The sequence below is a fragment of the Trachinotus anak genome, unplaced genomic scaffold (genome assembly GCF_046630095.1).
Source record: "Trachinotus anak isolate AG129_WGS33_773 ecotype Australia unplaced genomic scaffold, CSIRO_AGI_Tana_v1 ptg000009l, whole genome shotgun sequence".
NCBI lineage: Eukaryota > Metazoa > Chordata > Actinopteri > Carangiformes > Carangidae > Trachinotus > Trachinotus anak.
Genome location: NW_027273860.1, coordinates 2160731 through 2175318, shown reverse-complemented (window position 1 = coordinate 2175318; position 14588 = coordinate 2160731). Strand labels below are relative to the sequence as shown.

The following is a 14588-nucleotide window of genomic DNA, read 5'->3' as shown; positions in this document are numbered from 1 at the left end:
GCACACTCCTCTCACTGGAGGATCTCAGCTGTTTCTACTTGAGTGTGTGTAACAGCAGGAAAATGCAGAGAGATCATGTGAGAGGAGGTCACGTCCTGTTGTTGTGTTGGGGGGAAGCCACAGCAGCAGTTCCTCTTCAACCCACAGAGAGTTTACAGCTGAACAAGACACTGGTGGTTGATGTGATAAGTGCACCTCCCTAAAAACTGACATGAGAGAATCAGCGTCTGTAAACTGACGCCTTCCCCTCGTCTCCTTTTCTCGGCCTGGTTTTGATTGATCTCCAGACCCCTGAGGAAATGTTTCTGCAGACAGAGGAAGACCTGGTCTCACCCTCAACGGCCTTGTGGAATATTCAGGAGTCTGTCGGTTTTCTACGGTGGCCTTGAGGTGCAAAACACAACAATAAGACAAAAAAACATTTCACGAAACACAACAAAATGATATTTCAGTGAAGAAAGGTTGATCAATTGAAAAACAACAACAAATCAGAAAATTGTCTTGGTTCTGTTTTATTTTTGTGTTTTGTTTGTTTGTTTGTTTTCTGAAATGTTTTATTTTTATTTTTGTTGTCCTGTTTTCTGTAACGTTGCTGTGTTTGGCACCTCAGGGCCTCCGTAGTTTACCCTCCAGTGTTTGACCTTGGTTTGAACTGTTAAAAACCTGAATCCAGGGTGAAAGTTGGTTAGAAACATTTATCAGTTAAGTTTTGACACAGTTTCTAAAGCATCAAACCTCTGAGAAGAAAAATCAACTGTTCACACAAGTAAAATGTATTTATGTCTGAGGGACAGTCTGTAAATCAACATCTTTCAAGACAAGAGAACATCACATTCTGTTTTCAGTCACATTTAGATGTTTGACCTTCAGTGTTAATACTCTGATGTACTGACTGTATGTAAATGCTACAGGCTGCTGCTCAACTAAAGGTTTTCTCACATCAGGCTGAAAAGCTTCAGTTCACACCACAGAGCATCTGGTGAAAACTGTCAGAGCCCGTTCAGTGTCACTGAATTTCCTTCCTGAACAATTAACGTATCCAGATTCATGAGGCAGCACCTCTCATCCTGTGGAAAACCCTTTAATGGAGCCAAGTGTTGCTGTATGAGCACCAGTCGATGTTGTAATTTAAAGGTCAGGGTTCGAGCTGCAGTTGAAATGTGTGTGTTGTGGTTATTTATGGAGTCTTGTTTGTATTTTGGTTTGTAATCTTTTTAAACTTTCACTGTATTTTGCACTGCATCAGACTGCAGGGTGCCTGCACCAGTGGTGAAACCATGAGCGATGAAAACACAGTTGTTTGGTGTAATGATCAGAATCCGACTCTTCTCACACTAAAGACTTGACCCTGACCTGCAGAAGAGGTTTTACAACTCCACCTGGTGAACATTTAACCAGACGTAGAGTTTTATCATTCAACATAAACAAGGCTCAAAGGTTAAAGATGTATGTCTGGCGCTTTAATTATCATCATGAGCCATCATAAATGTGATCAGCCAATAACATCAGTTGACGCTCTCTGTTCCCACTGTGAGGTTAAAGGTCACAGTTTACTGCAAAAGACAACAGCGTCTTCCTGTTCACTGCAGTTTTGGACTATCACCACTCACCTCAGATGAACTGTTTTATGGAGCAGAGTTTAGTTCTGGAATCATCTTGGGTCACGATAACAGGTAGAAAACACACCTCAGGGTCCAGCTCACATGACGTCCCGCTGAGGTCAGGACACTGGAATGAGACAAACTGAGTTTATTGTGTTGACTCATACGACATCATCAGTCCAACGAGGCTTCACTAAAACTTCGAGAGACCTGAGAGAGTCAGTTTTTATCAAATACAGTTGATAAAACTCTGAATTCAGTTTTCCTGTTTCTAAATCATGTTTTCTGGTTTTTTTCTTGCAGACAGTAACACCTGCAGTAATCTGAGGCTGAGCCAAGTATTTTCATAACAGATTTATCTGCTTTTTTTCTTTCTAATTATCTTGTTTTATTCAAAACATAAAGATATTCTCTTTATTATGACACCGGACAGTGCAGTGAAAGCACTAAATTCTCACATTTGAAAAGCTGGAAAAATCAAATGTTTCAAGTGTTTCTGCTTGAAAAATCATTGGCGATTCATTTTCTTTAAATCCATTAAGCAATTAATTAGCTGTTGTTGCAGCTCTGGGATGTGTCCTGATTGTTGTAGACACTCATGTTTGCTGGATGTGTTTTTGTTTAGGAGAAAGAAATGTGCGACTGCATATTGGCTTATTGTGGATGTATGTGTGTGTATGAAAATCAAAATACCACCTTTAGACTGATATTACAGACATAAACTAACTGCCAGCTGTTATTAATCCACCACTTTTTCATTCATTTTCCATGTTTTTAAGTTAAACTGTGTGATGTGACTGAAAGCTCCAGACCTCCAGCTGTGTGTGTCCACATGTACAGCTGCTGTCCAAGCACCAGGCATGGACTCTGAAATAGCACAAGGTTTGTATATTAAATGAAACAGCTGATGGAAGCCTGACCAACATTAACAGCTCAGCTTTTGTAGAGACACTTTGTTTGTGTGGAGAGAGCAATCGAACCAAACTGGGCCATGAGGTGTGTGATCAGTTATTGGTTTATTGCAGACATAAGTGAAAGCAAGTCTTCCTGCACATCTAATGCACCAGCACTAACAAAGACTGGTCAATGAAAGGTTAGAATAAACAAGAGAAACATGAGAATTTGAAATGGTTGATTAAGCAAAAGACAAAAGGCTCAAAAAGACTGAACCACACACACACAATCATATTAATGGGATATAGATTTCCCCCTCTTGAAAAGCTGAACTTCTATGAGCCTTGTCTGACTGGAGAGAAAAGCCGAGGAGTCGGACACAGAGGCCGGACTCTCACGCTGCCTCCTCTCCCTCCTCTGCTGCGCTGGACCTCTGTCATTCCTCAGCCGGAGTGGCCATCTTCACCAGGCTGTCCTTGTCGAACCTGAACAGCCTCCAGCCCTCCTCCTGAGAGAGGTCCTCAGCACCGCGACGCTTGTAGAACTGCACGGACGGCTCGTTGTTCTCCGCCACCACGAACATCATGCCGGTGCAGCGCGTCTTCATCGCCAGCTGGAGGAGGGACGACACAGTTAAAGGGACAGTGCACCGATGAAGTTGGTGGACTTTATGAAGCCAAATCAGACAAGAAACCAACAGAATTTAAAAGTGATTGAATGACTGTGGTGAGAGCTTTTGCTCAGTAAACATACTCACATCACTGAGGTGCCGCAGGATCTCCGAGCCGATGCCCAGCCCTAGAAAAAGGAAAGAGAGCTTTTTAATAAAGAAGTAGCTGAGATGCAGTTTAACTTACGACTGGAACAGATGAGGTGTTTTTACCTCTGTACTCATCCATCACATAGAACTCCTCCAGGTAGAGCTGTTTGCCAACCCAGGGGTCATAAGTGAAGTAGTACATGGCAAAACCCACCACCTTCGGATCTGAGGAGAGACACAGGAATCTCATAATGATGACACTGTTATGTGACTCACATAAGTGCCTTCACACCACACAGGAGCAAGAGTTAGACATCAGAGCGTGTCCCTTTAAACGAGTAACTAAAAGCATGTTCAGTTCGTCGTTCTGCGGACGGGGAGCTCCCCACGAGCCCTGTTCCTTCAGTCTTTCTCTGACCCAGTTATCTGGTCGTGAGGATCTGGTCCTTGTCAAAGCTGCACATTTCTCACACATCCAACACCCTGACTACAGGAACTGACCGGTCACTTCACTCAGTAACGAATCCCAGATGCTACGGGATCGTTAACGTTATTCTCTACATCTGTGAGTGGTCATGTTACGGCTCATCAGTGTACACAGAGCTTCCTGTATCTACAGCATATGACTCTTTACAGGTAACTACACTACCTCAGTTCCTTATCCTACCTCTATGACCTATTTCCCTGCTATGACACGTGAATCAATAATTTCTGGGCCACACTGTGAGTTAATATGTGCTCTGAATCGATCAAATGTTTGTTTAAGGTAAAAAAAAAAAAAAAAAAAAAAAAAAAACAGTGAAGGACTACAGGTCTGGCACAATCTGTACCTCTGTGCCACATTTTCTCTAGAACGCCTGTAAACAAGAAATAATCAAACTTTTAGTGAGTATGTGTGATTGAAAGAAGAGTTAAATTAGTTTGGATGCACTTTGAAGCAACATGTCATGTTACTGAATGAAGTATGACACACACACACACACACACACACACACACACACACACACACACACACACACACACACACACACACACACACACACACACACACACACTCTCTCTAGATCTGAGCCTGTTCAGAGGGAACACCTGCAGCTGAGCAGCATCTGACTCTTAAACAAATGTGAGATCTATAGTTGCTTTACAAAAACAGGAAGCACACACTGTATGGCTGTTCGGTAAACACTGCTCGTCTGAGCGGATGGTGGAAGTAACACCACTATGAGGTCAAATTTAGACATGTGATTAAACTGGTCATTAAACCTGTTTGTTACTGTTAGTGCTGAGGGAACTGGAGACTGAGGCCGAGAGTTGAGCTAAACCAGAGAAGCAGACTGTGCTCATCCATGTGTTTTTTCTTCTTCCTCTCAGAGGAAGTGAAGTGTTTCATACCGTCACTGCTGGTCTCTCCTTGGATTTCAGCGATGATGCAATGGTAAAACGGGGTGTCACCGAATCCATCCTCAAGGAGTTCTGCAAGGAAGCAAAAATTTTAAGGACAAGAGGAAGAAGACTGATAATTACCTAATATAAACAGATGGAGGTAAATTAAAAGCTCACCTTTTTCAGTCAGTGTCACCTGGTGCTCCATCTCTTCGTATTTTGCAAGTTCCTGCGACAAGAAAAAACAAACAATATTCTCGTTTTGTACTGAAATGACAAGTCAAATAATCGATTAGTCGATCAACACTATGACTGAACATACAGGATTTTTTTTAATTGAAGTACAGCTGAAATTCATATTTACACAGCCTCTTGTGTGAGGATTAGATGCGATTCCTTGTTCTTATCTCAGTGTTTCCTCCTGAGGGTCAAAAACCTTTAATCGAAGGGGTTCACAAAATGTCAACTGTTCTGCTTCACTAATCTGAAGGATATCTCCCATGTTTTCTTGTTTGGTATCTTTTTGGAGATTAAAGACCTTCTCAGGCCTTATTTGAGAGAGCTCAATTCAAGACTTCATGATCTGCAGATGCCCTGTGTTAGAACTTTACATTTTACAGTCTAAACAACTTGTGATAACCCAAACTAATGATGATGTGTCATGTTATTAATGTCAGGTCAGTGGTCACACGGCTGTGATAGCATTTTATCGGGGGGGGGGGCTTCAGACGGACGGCTTCTCCACGACAGACCGACCATATTTGGAAACCTGGCAGGCAGAGCGGATGTGAGTCGGCTGGGTGTAAACAAAGGCCGCAGAGACCGACCTCACACTCGGACATCCTCCGGACATTTCCCACCTGCCGCCTCGTCTCCATGATCCGGTGTAATCCGTCGTTTCAGGCCTCGTCTGACTTCATCTGTCAGTGTCGTCGCAACTAATCGAGGCTAGCTAACAGCTAGCTTAGTTAGCTCCACTCGACCTGACCGTTATGTTGAATTTCCGTCGAATTAAATCTCATTAAATTGATTTTTGAACCCACATTTGGTCTGTATTCGTCTTGTAGGCCTACCTTCACCAGTCGTAATATATCAGACACGTCCCTTGGTTCAGCTTTTCGTAATTTATACTCCATTTTCTTCTTTTACTCTTTTTTCCTTTCGTTAGAAGTCCTCGGTATGTGAAGTGAAAGATAAGATGCTTCTTCATTCGCTTCAGAGTGGCTTTACCCCCACAGTCAGCCTCTGGTCGGGACGCGTTTGTCGAGACAAGTACATCCAGTAAGAGTCACCCTCGGCTGGGTCGCTGCCGTTAAACAACCCCGCTCTTTGTTTACATCGCGGTATTTATACCCGGCTCCCACTGCAACACGATTGGTCGGTTCAGGGACGTCTCGGATTTCTGACGAATCAGCGACACCTTCTGGTGGTTTTTTGACCAATCAGGGGCAGCGGAATGCTGACGTGTGGGTCTGTTTTGATTCCGTTACACGGTCACTAGAGCTTTGTTTTGTTTTTGATGGCGATGGCAGAAAGTTTGGGAAATATTTTCCACAGAAGTAAAAGTAAAGATTCCACATTTTAAGTCGCTCAGTTAAAGTAAAGATTTTGCATATTCACTGGGCTCGGGTAGTAAAATATTAAATGTAAATGAGTCACAAATAGATGCAGAAAAACACTTTAACTGTTAAAAACAATTATTAGAACAGTCATCGATCATTTTCAGTTCTATCACCACACTGCAATAATGTTGTAATAATGTGTAACAACATGTCACTGTTGAATTTGGTTGAAGTGAACCTGATTTTTAACTGTTTTGTATAGGACTGCAGCTAATTATCATTTTTATTATGGATTTATCTTCTGATTTTTTTGATCCATTGATTGTTTGGGCTCTAAAAACAGTGAGAAATGCCTTCACAATTACCCAATTAAATGACATAAATGAAGAGAAATAAAAAGTAAAGCAGCAAATCCGCACATTTGAGAATCGTACACACCCCTTTAAACGGGACGTCTTACGTCATCAGGAAGTGGGCGGGCCCTGACAGACAACGCGGAACCCTCCTGTCCTGGCACGGCGCCCCCCCTGAGAGAAAATCTGTCATTTTTCTCCTTTTTAACCCGCTCATCTGCTTCGTTCGGACCCCTGAAGGTGTAGCTCTGTCCGCCGGACTCCACCATGCTCTCCCCGCGGTCAGTGTGATTAAAAACGCGGTCGCAGTCAGTGCTAACTGTTAGCATGCTTACAATGCAGATAATTAACGCTAGAAATAGTAAACAGCCGTGTAAGGTGGTTGTGTCAGGGACTTTTTACCTTCGGTGGTGTTTCATGGCGTTTATGTCGTATGAATGAAGAAATCAGATCCACCTGGAAATAGTTGACCAGGCCCAAACTGGGTGTGGGTTCACTGTATACACAGAGGGTGGTGCCAGGTTCATACCACTGCTGCACAAAGTACCACAAATACTACAAACGGTACTGTACTGAAGTATTTCACCATGCAGAAATGTTTTCAGTCTTACAGTCTGGTGAAGTTATTGTAGCAGGCATAACTTATCCATATACCTTACAGTACATTAAAGTACTTTAACCTGAGTACAGATTTGAAGTACTTTTATTTAACTTGAGTATTTTAAATGTCTGCTTCTTCACACTAATACTCCTCCCTACTCTTTAGTTAATTCTCAGGTTAAGATGCATCGAAGAATAATCTAGGAGATCAAAAATATGATGTTATTCTTTACTGTTAAACATTACTACAACATTAACTAATAATATCCAAATAATAGAATGTGTTATTACTAATATTACAATCTGAAACTACCATTTCTGCATAACGAGTATTTTTACTTTTAAATCTTTAAAATTAGATTTACATTTTGTTAGTAAGACTTTTTTTACTTCAGTAAAGGATCTGAATCCTGAAGCTCTTGTGATATTATGTAGATGTTTCATGCTAATATGTATGTAAGGTCTTATTGTACAATGGGAATGTAGCTAAGGCTCTTAGATGAATGCACTGGAGTAAAAGTAAAATATCTTTTGCTGAAATTTAATGGAGTTAAAGTTTCAAATGACAAGTAAAACAAAATGTTATAATAGTGAGTAAAAGTCTGGAAATACAGTTATGAGGTAAAAGTCAGTGTCTGTGCTGAGTCTGTTCAGCTGTTCAGCATCTGTACTGTATCTGGGCGTCTCAATCTTTTTTTTTTTTTTTGTCACGTCCTCATCTGGGCTGCAGGTTCCTGCTCCTCCGGTCGGCTGCGTCCCTGATGACCAGGTCGCTCTGTACAGGTGGGGTGTCGAAGAAGGGCAGGGCGCCGGGCAGGGCGCCAGACATGGCTGAGGGTAAGATGGCAACCGTGCCTCCTGACTTTTGAAATGACCTGCAAATAAATACCTGTACATAAACAAAATCTTTGCTTGACGCCAGTTAATAAGCTAAGAGAAGAAATTAGGATGGAGCTGATCCTTCAGGGAAATGACTTGATAGTGTTTAGAAAAAGTATTTTGAGACTTAAAGGAAACAAGACGCCAAACAAGTGACTTAACTGTTAAAATACAGAATAACTGGAATATATACATGTATGAACAGCACATGACTAATGACTTTTTGTTCTGTTATGTTGTTTTTTCCAGATCTGAAAACCTGAGTAAAATTTAAATGAAAAAACACTTTAATCCCGAATAAATCAAGTGCTAGCAAGCAGCTCTATTGATTATACTTATTGATTGGTTATAATTCTAACATGATCACCTGGATTTTGAGTCTTATTGTAACAAATACATCTGGTGATTTAGACAAAATGAATGTAGTGAAATTGTGACATATTTAATGTTTCAATCAGTCTCAAATCAGTTGCTCCTCCCATACATGCAGAGCTGTTCCCTGACCTTTCACCCCACAGATTCTTTAATCATGTTTGTTTCTCCACAGGAAATCCACTCTTACACGTGTCAAATGGTGTGTGTTGGTAAAACCCCGAAAAAAACATAACTGCCTATACCACCTCCTAATTCTCTTCTAATTTGCTGTAACTGCTCCTTAATTCTCCTTTGCATGTTTCTCCACTGACTGGTCGTCCATTCTCTTTTACCTGAAGCACACTTGGTTCACGCACAGCATCTTTCCCTGTGCGCCTGTTCTGCCTCTCAGTAGGATTTAATGTTCACGCCGGCTGGATTTCTCTTCCTGCTCCACAGTAGAGCTAAACCCTCGCTGCAGCGTTCGTAGGTGGCGCCTGTTGACCTCTCTTCTTCCTCCCTCTGTGCCGCTGAGCTTCAGTATTTTGTTGCAGCTGGTTCCCACGTGATGGCTGTCTCCATCTGACTGCTTCTTGTCTCTCAGTTGTTTTATGTCGTCTCACTGTTTGAGCCTCGATATGCTGCAGCCTCCAGAGGGAGAAATGATTTGACAGTTTAGGTAGTTTCCAGATCAGTGTGGTAATTAAAAGGTGATTACTGTGTGTGTGCACCTTTGGGTGGCGCTGCAGCACATAATCACTGCCCAAGTGATATTTAGTGACTGTGCCGCAAAATGCAAACAGTTTGTGTCTGAAGGCTGCAGCTGTAAACAGTCTCAGGGTTTGTTATCCACCTTCTGACTTCTGGAGGTTGTGGTGCTTTCACTGCACTACAGTACACACAGAATCGCACAAGTTCTGACCAGTTCTTGTGTGTTTTTCAGTGCGGAACCGGCTGAGGGAAATCGTGGGAGCTTCCACTAACTGGAGGTACTGAACCATGAAAACACAACAGTATTTCAGCTGTTTTGTTTCATTTGGTTTTGGTGGGTTTGTGTTTGTTATTGTGTCCAGTAACTAGAGCTGATAAATGTTTTGTAGGTTTTTTTTTTCCATTTAAAATACGACGCCAGAATCTTTCAACACAATCAAAGTTCAAAAACTAGTCAAAGTGGTCCGTGGTTCCATATCTTTATCTTTAGTGATATAATTTCTAACGGCCTCCACAGTGACCACCAGCAGGCCATGACAGAGCGAGTGTCGCTGTCATCCATGTTGGCAAAGTCTCAACAGGACCTTCCAGCGAAGGCGATGAAAGACAGCTACCTGGAGGTTCACCTGCCTCTGGGCTCTGAGCCACAGCTCAGAGAGAAATACCTGACCTACCACAACACTGTCAGGTATAAACACACACACACACACACACCAGTAGCAGTATGTGGGATAAGGGAAAGCTGAAGATCCACTCACAGACAAACAACCACAACAGAAGATTCACCTCTGCCTCCTCTCTTCTCTCTGCAGGTTTGGTAGAATCCTGGAGGACTTGGACAGTTTGGCAGGTATCATATGATATTTAAAGAACCACATTTTACTCAACCATCACCAAACACCGCTACATTTTCTTTCCTTTTCTCTCCTCAGTTCTCATATCTTACTCTCACACCTACAACCCGGCACTGAAGAGGTCTCCTCTGTCTATTGTCACCGCCCTGGTGGACAAAATCGGTAAGAGTCTGTCATGTTTAGTGTGGGGGGTCACACCACAGTTTGTTTCCACTTATAGACCTTTGTGTTACAGTATATGGAGGATTTTAGTCCTGATTAGTCAGTTGATTAGTCAATCAATCAATTAACTGACAGAAAAATGATCAACAACCTGTGAAGGACTTTTCCACTATTTTCTGTTAATTTAAAAATCAAAGATCAACATCTTAACAATGAAAGCGATAATTTGCTGGAGTACTAGTTTCACAAACAGTACAGCTCAGTGAAGAGGAGCTTCGTGTTAAAGGTAAATAGATTTTTTGGGGGTTTTTTTGTTGCTCAGACATGAGGCAGCACGTCATCTATCCTGACTGCGACATCAAGTTCACTGGTCACGTGACATGGGTGGGAAAGACGTCTATTGAGGCCAAGATGCACATGTCACAGGTAAACACACTAACCTGCTGCTCATACACACGCAGAAGCAAACAGTATAAACTGTGTATTATGCATTTATTCCATTTGAGAGAGTAAACACAAACAGAAACCCAAGTTTCAGCAGAATAAATGCAAAAAAAAGGATCATGGTCCCACCCACACTGCTTGATTGACAGGTCATTTGAAATCAGAATTAAACATCAGGAAAAACACAAATGTTGCAGATTAGCTCTTAAATGTCTTCCTCCAGTACCATGATGGAGCTTACGCCCCAGTTCTGGATGCTACGTTTGTCATGGTGGCCCGGGACCCCGAGAACAAGAGGTAAGAACCTGTGGAGACACGAATCCCTCTGTGAGCCTTAAATGACCTGATGCTGTGATGTTTGAGAGCGATTCACAGAACAAAGTCTCAGTCAGTTTACACTCTTTCATCCTGTTTGCTTCTGTCCCACTTTATTTTATTTCAGGGCAGCGTTTGTAAATCCTCTGAAGCCGGACGGACCAGAGGAGGAGAACATTTTCCAGCAAGGAGAAGGTTTGGTTTGATTTCATTACCACGGTTGAGATTGTGGAGTATTATCCTGCTGACGACAACCTTTCCTGTCCCTGTTTTCCCTGCATCGCGTGGTCGTGCTCTCCAGCTAATAAATCCCGCCGCGTGGAGCTGAGCACGGCGTCGCTGCTGAAGGTTGCTCCCACAGATGAGGAGAGGAAGATCGTGCACAGTCTGTTCCTCAACACCCTGGATTCAAAGTACGGCTCAGATATAAAGAAGTCATACATGCACTCGACAGGAGTTTAGAGATTTAAATTGGGTCTCAATTTTCCTTGTTTGACAGAACAGTCTTAGACATTTTTTAACCCCAGCCAGCGGTGAATCCATCAGGGGGTCCACCTCCTTTGGGTTTACACCAATAAAATATTTAAATGGCTCTAACAATATGTGTAAATTGTAATGGTTTTAAAAATGTAGGTAATATTTGAGCGTGTGTTGCTGTGTGTCCTCTCCTGCAGGACGGTGAGTTTCCGCAGCAGAGTTCTGCCTCCAAACTCGGTGTGGATGGAAGACGCCAAACTGAAAGGACTGGAGATCTGCCACCCTCAGGTGAGAGGAGGGGGCTTTCTACACTTTATTTATTTATTGTGGTCGTCATTTTAAATAGATGAAAATGCCACTTTGTAAACAGGATTTCACAAAAACGATGAATTGATTAATTGATCAGTCAAATAGCTGAAAGAAAATCAATTGGAGGTTTCAATGATTTCCTGGTGAAAAGATGTCAAACATTCTCTGGTCCCAGTCTCTCACATGTGATGATTTGTTGTTTTATTTCTGTTCTATATGATTTTAAACTGTACATCACTGATTTTTGACCCAGAAACATCTCGATGTGTGAGAAGCTGCGATGAGCATTCTTTCAATAGATAATAAACAATTATTTGATTCATCGATAATGGAAATAATTGTTAGTTGCAGATTTTCATCTCCACCTCATCTTTTAAAATGGAAACTTACTTCACGCAGGTGATTTACAGTATAAATACTTTGTGGAGCTTGGATCCATTCAGTCTGTGTTTGATTTGAGCAGGAGAGGAACATCTTCAACAGAATATTCGGAGGGTTCCTGATGAGGAAGGCCTACGAGCTGGGCTGGGCCAACGCCTGCTCCTACGGGTGAGAGATTCTGAAAAAAGATCATCATGTTCAAAACAGGATATTTGTTTGATGTGAAGTTACAAACTGAGCGCCCTCCCTCCCCTGGTGTGCTGCAGAGGATGTCGACCAAGTCTGGTGGCTGTTGATGATATTCTCTTCCAGAAGCCGGTGGAGATCGGCTCCTTGCTGCTGCTCTCGTCACAGGTCAGAGAGAGTTTCAGGAAGAGCTTACGTCTGTGTGTGTGTGTGTTTGTGTTTGTCAGTGACTTCCTGGTGGTGTCTTACACCAGCCGCTTGTGTTTGTCTGTGTGTGTTTCAGGTGTGTTACACGCAGGGGAAATACATCCAGGTCAGAGTTCACAGCGAGGTGTTCGACCCACTGACCCGCCAGCACAACACCACCAACGTCTTCCACTTCACCTTCGCTTCAGACCGTGATGTCCCCAACATCATCCCACAGACATACGGAGGTAGGCACACACACACACACACACACACACACACAAATACACACACACACACTAATATCCTGGAGCCTGACATTTATCCTAACTATAACCACTAACCTTAACCTATGATTAATGTCATGGGAACTTCCTTTAAGTTTCCAAAAGAAAAAACTGAAAGCTGCAACAACCACTCACCTGGAGAGATTTTTTGTGTAAAATCTTGATTTTTTTTTTCCCGAGCAAAAACCCACGTTAACTGGGAGCCAGTGCTGTAACTGGGGGGAGTGGGGACCAGCACTGGCTCATATATTCGGCCTCTTTGGGGAAAAGTTAGACGTCTAATGTGAAGGATTCTGTGTTTTAGTATTGAAATGTTATTTCTCTAGTCACGCCTGAAGGTTTGTGTAAACCCACATGATCTTGCAGCAGCAAACTTGTTTGACATGATTCCAGTGTGTGAACCAGGGATCTCTCAGGTCCTCTAGCGCTTTTAGTCTTTTATTTGTTTCAAAGTGCAGGACAGAAACTCTTTCAGCTTTTGGTTTTTCTAAAGTTTTAGAGTTTTTAGTTTTTAGTTTATAGTTTTTTTTTTTGATGATAATGTTGTGTGGCTGTTAATTATTTTATTTAGTCATTATTGTACTGAATTCATGTTTTAAAATGTTCTATTTTAATCTATTTCTTGTTTTCATCATTTCTTTATTTTTATATACTGTACATTAACAGAAATACTAGCTTCAGAGAAATCTCACTGTCAACAGTGTGGAGAAGATGAATTAAACCCTTCACCTACATGAATACAAGGATGAAATACTTTACTGTTACTGTTTTTCTCACTTATGGAGCAACTTGTTAATTTTAAAATACTAAAAAAAAACTAAACAAATGTTGTGGTACCACCTGTAACGTTTGATGCTGGTGTTTTTGTGTTTATCTGACAGAGTCGATGTTGTACCTGGACGGAAAGAGACACTTTAATCAAACTGTGGAGCACTGACAGATCAAATGTGTCCCTGTTAAAGCCTTCCAGCGTCTGACCAATGAGGTCTAAGAGTGTGTGTGTGTGTGTGTGTGTGTGTCAGAGTATGTAGACAGAGGAAATCATTTTATATCACGCTTTGCACATTTTTCACAGCCCACATGGTGACGGTTTTTGTTTCCTGTTACATTATTTGTTCTGGTGATTTATGTTAATTGTTGTTCAGACAATTACAGCAGAAACAAAAAGATGTTTTTTTTTTAAATTCATTCTTATTTTTTTTACTCTTTGTTTCACACTTGCAACAAGAGTTATCACTACCAAGTGGTTTGTTTGACAACCAGTCAGCGTTTACAGCGTCTCTGTCGTCATATTTCACTGGAGAGCATGAAACAAAACTTTTCTGGCCTCGTCGTAACCTCATATATTCCTCATTCACTGTGTGCATGACGTTACATTACAGTATGTTACATTACAATATGTTACATTTTTATAATCCACTGTTGTTTATACGCACAAACACCTTTACTTTGCTTTTTGTATTGAACGGGAAGCTTTATCCTGAATGTGTCAGACAGCTGCGAAAGGAATGATGGTGTCGTTTTTTTGGCCTTAAGTTACTCAAATGCAATAAATGAAATCTTATTTATCTCAGTTTTACAGATGTTGCTGTGTCTTTGTTTTCACTGTGTTCTAATTCTATCTATCTATCTATCTATCTATCTATCTATCTATCTATCTATCTATCTATCTATCTATCATATAAAATGTCGAAATCAATAAACAAGGAAATAAATAAATATTAGTAAGATAAGATAAGAAATCAAGATAAGAAACATATAAATAAATATGAAAAATATAATATATTAACGTATTTATTGCTATATTAATTCAATAATGCTCTAATAATTGCCTCTTTGTACATATTAAGTCAATTTCGTCAATTTATGTATTTATTTAATGGCTTGAGA

The 14588-nt window shown here is 41.3% G+C and overlaps 2 protein-coding genes across 5 annotated transcripts; one reads left to right on the top strand and one right to left on the bottom strand.

Moving 5' to 3' along the window:
- Nucleotides 1-2598: 2598 nt before the first annotated feature.
- LOC139624979 (diamine acetyltransferase 1-like) lies at nucleotides 2599-5972 on the bottom strand. The gene is made up of 6 exons (XM_071484487.1): nucleotides 5712-5972; nucleotides 4816-4867; nucleotides 4648-4728; nucleotides 3379-3480; nucleotides 3253-3293; nucleotides 2599-3108 (listed from the first exon to the last, which is right to left on the bottom strand). Exons 1-6 carry the CDS (start codon nucleotides 5772-5774, stop codon nucleotides 2932-2934), a joined length of 516 nt encoding a protein of 171 aa, XP_071340588.1. The 5' UTR covers nucleotides 5775-5972; the 3' UTR covers nucleotides 2599-2931.
- Nucleotides 5973-6661: 689 nt separating this feature from the next.
- Nucleotides 6662-14271, top strand: acot9.1 (acyl-CoA thioesterase 9, tandem duplicate 1). Of its 4 annotated transcripts, none has more exons than XM_071484476.1 (16): nucleotides 6663-6834; nucleotides 7884-7990; nucleotides 8580-8606; nucleotides 9330-9375; nucleotides 9615-9785; nucleotides 9910-9947; nucleotides 10030-10113; nucleotides 10436-10539; nucleotides 10781-10854; nucleotides 11000-11067; nucleotides 11174-11285; nucleotides 11547-11637; nucleotides 12122-12207; nucleotides 12306-12393; nucleotides 12509-12659; nucleotides 13580-14271. In XM_071484476.1, exons 1-16 carry the CDS (start codon nucleotides 6821-6823, stop codon nucleotides 13633-13635), a joined length of 1317 nt encoding a protein of 438 aa, XP_071340577.1. In that variant the 5' UTR covers nucleotides 6663-6820; the 3' UTR covers nucleotides 13636-14271. The 4 variants fall into 4 exon arrangements, with proteins under 4 accessions (XP_071340578.1, XP_071340577.1, XP_071340580.1 ...); XM_071484479.1 differs by lacking the exon at nucleotides 6663-6834 and adding an exon at nucleotides 6911-7117; XM_071484477.1 differs by lacking the exon at nucleotides 8580-8606 and having other exon boundaries at nucleotides 6662-6834.
- The last annotated feature ends 317 nt before the right edge of the window (nucleotides 14272-14588 follow it).

Excerpts from the sequence above, each read along its gene's own strand:
- LOC139624979 (XM_071484487.1), bottom strand. The coding sequence starts at position 5,774 with ATGGAGTATAAATTACGAAAAGCTGAACCAAGGGACGTGTCTGATATA. Across the intron at positions 4,729-4,815 it reads GGTGACACTGACTGAAAAAG|AACTCCTTGAGGATGGATTC; the intron begins GTGAGCTTTTAA and ends GCTTCCTTGCAG. Across the intron at positions 3,294-3,378 it reads TGTGATGGATGAGTACAGAG|GGCTGGGCATCGGCTCGGAG; the intron begins GTAAAAACACCT and ends TCCTTTTTCTAG.
- acot9.1 (XM_071484476.1), top strand. Across the intron at positions 9,376-9,614 it reads GGAGCTTCCACTAACTGGAG|TGACCACCAGCAGGCCATGA; the intron begins GTACTGAACCAT and ends CGGCCTCCACAG. Across the intron at positions 12,208-12,305 it reads GCCAACGCCTGCTCCTACGG|AGGATGTCGACCAAGTCTGG; the intron begins GTGAGAGATTCT and ends GGTGTGCTGCAG.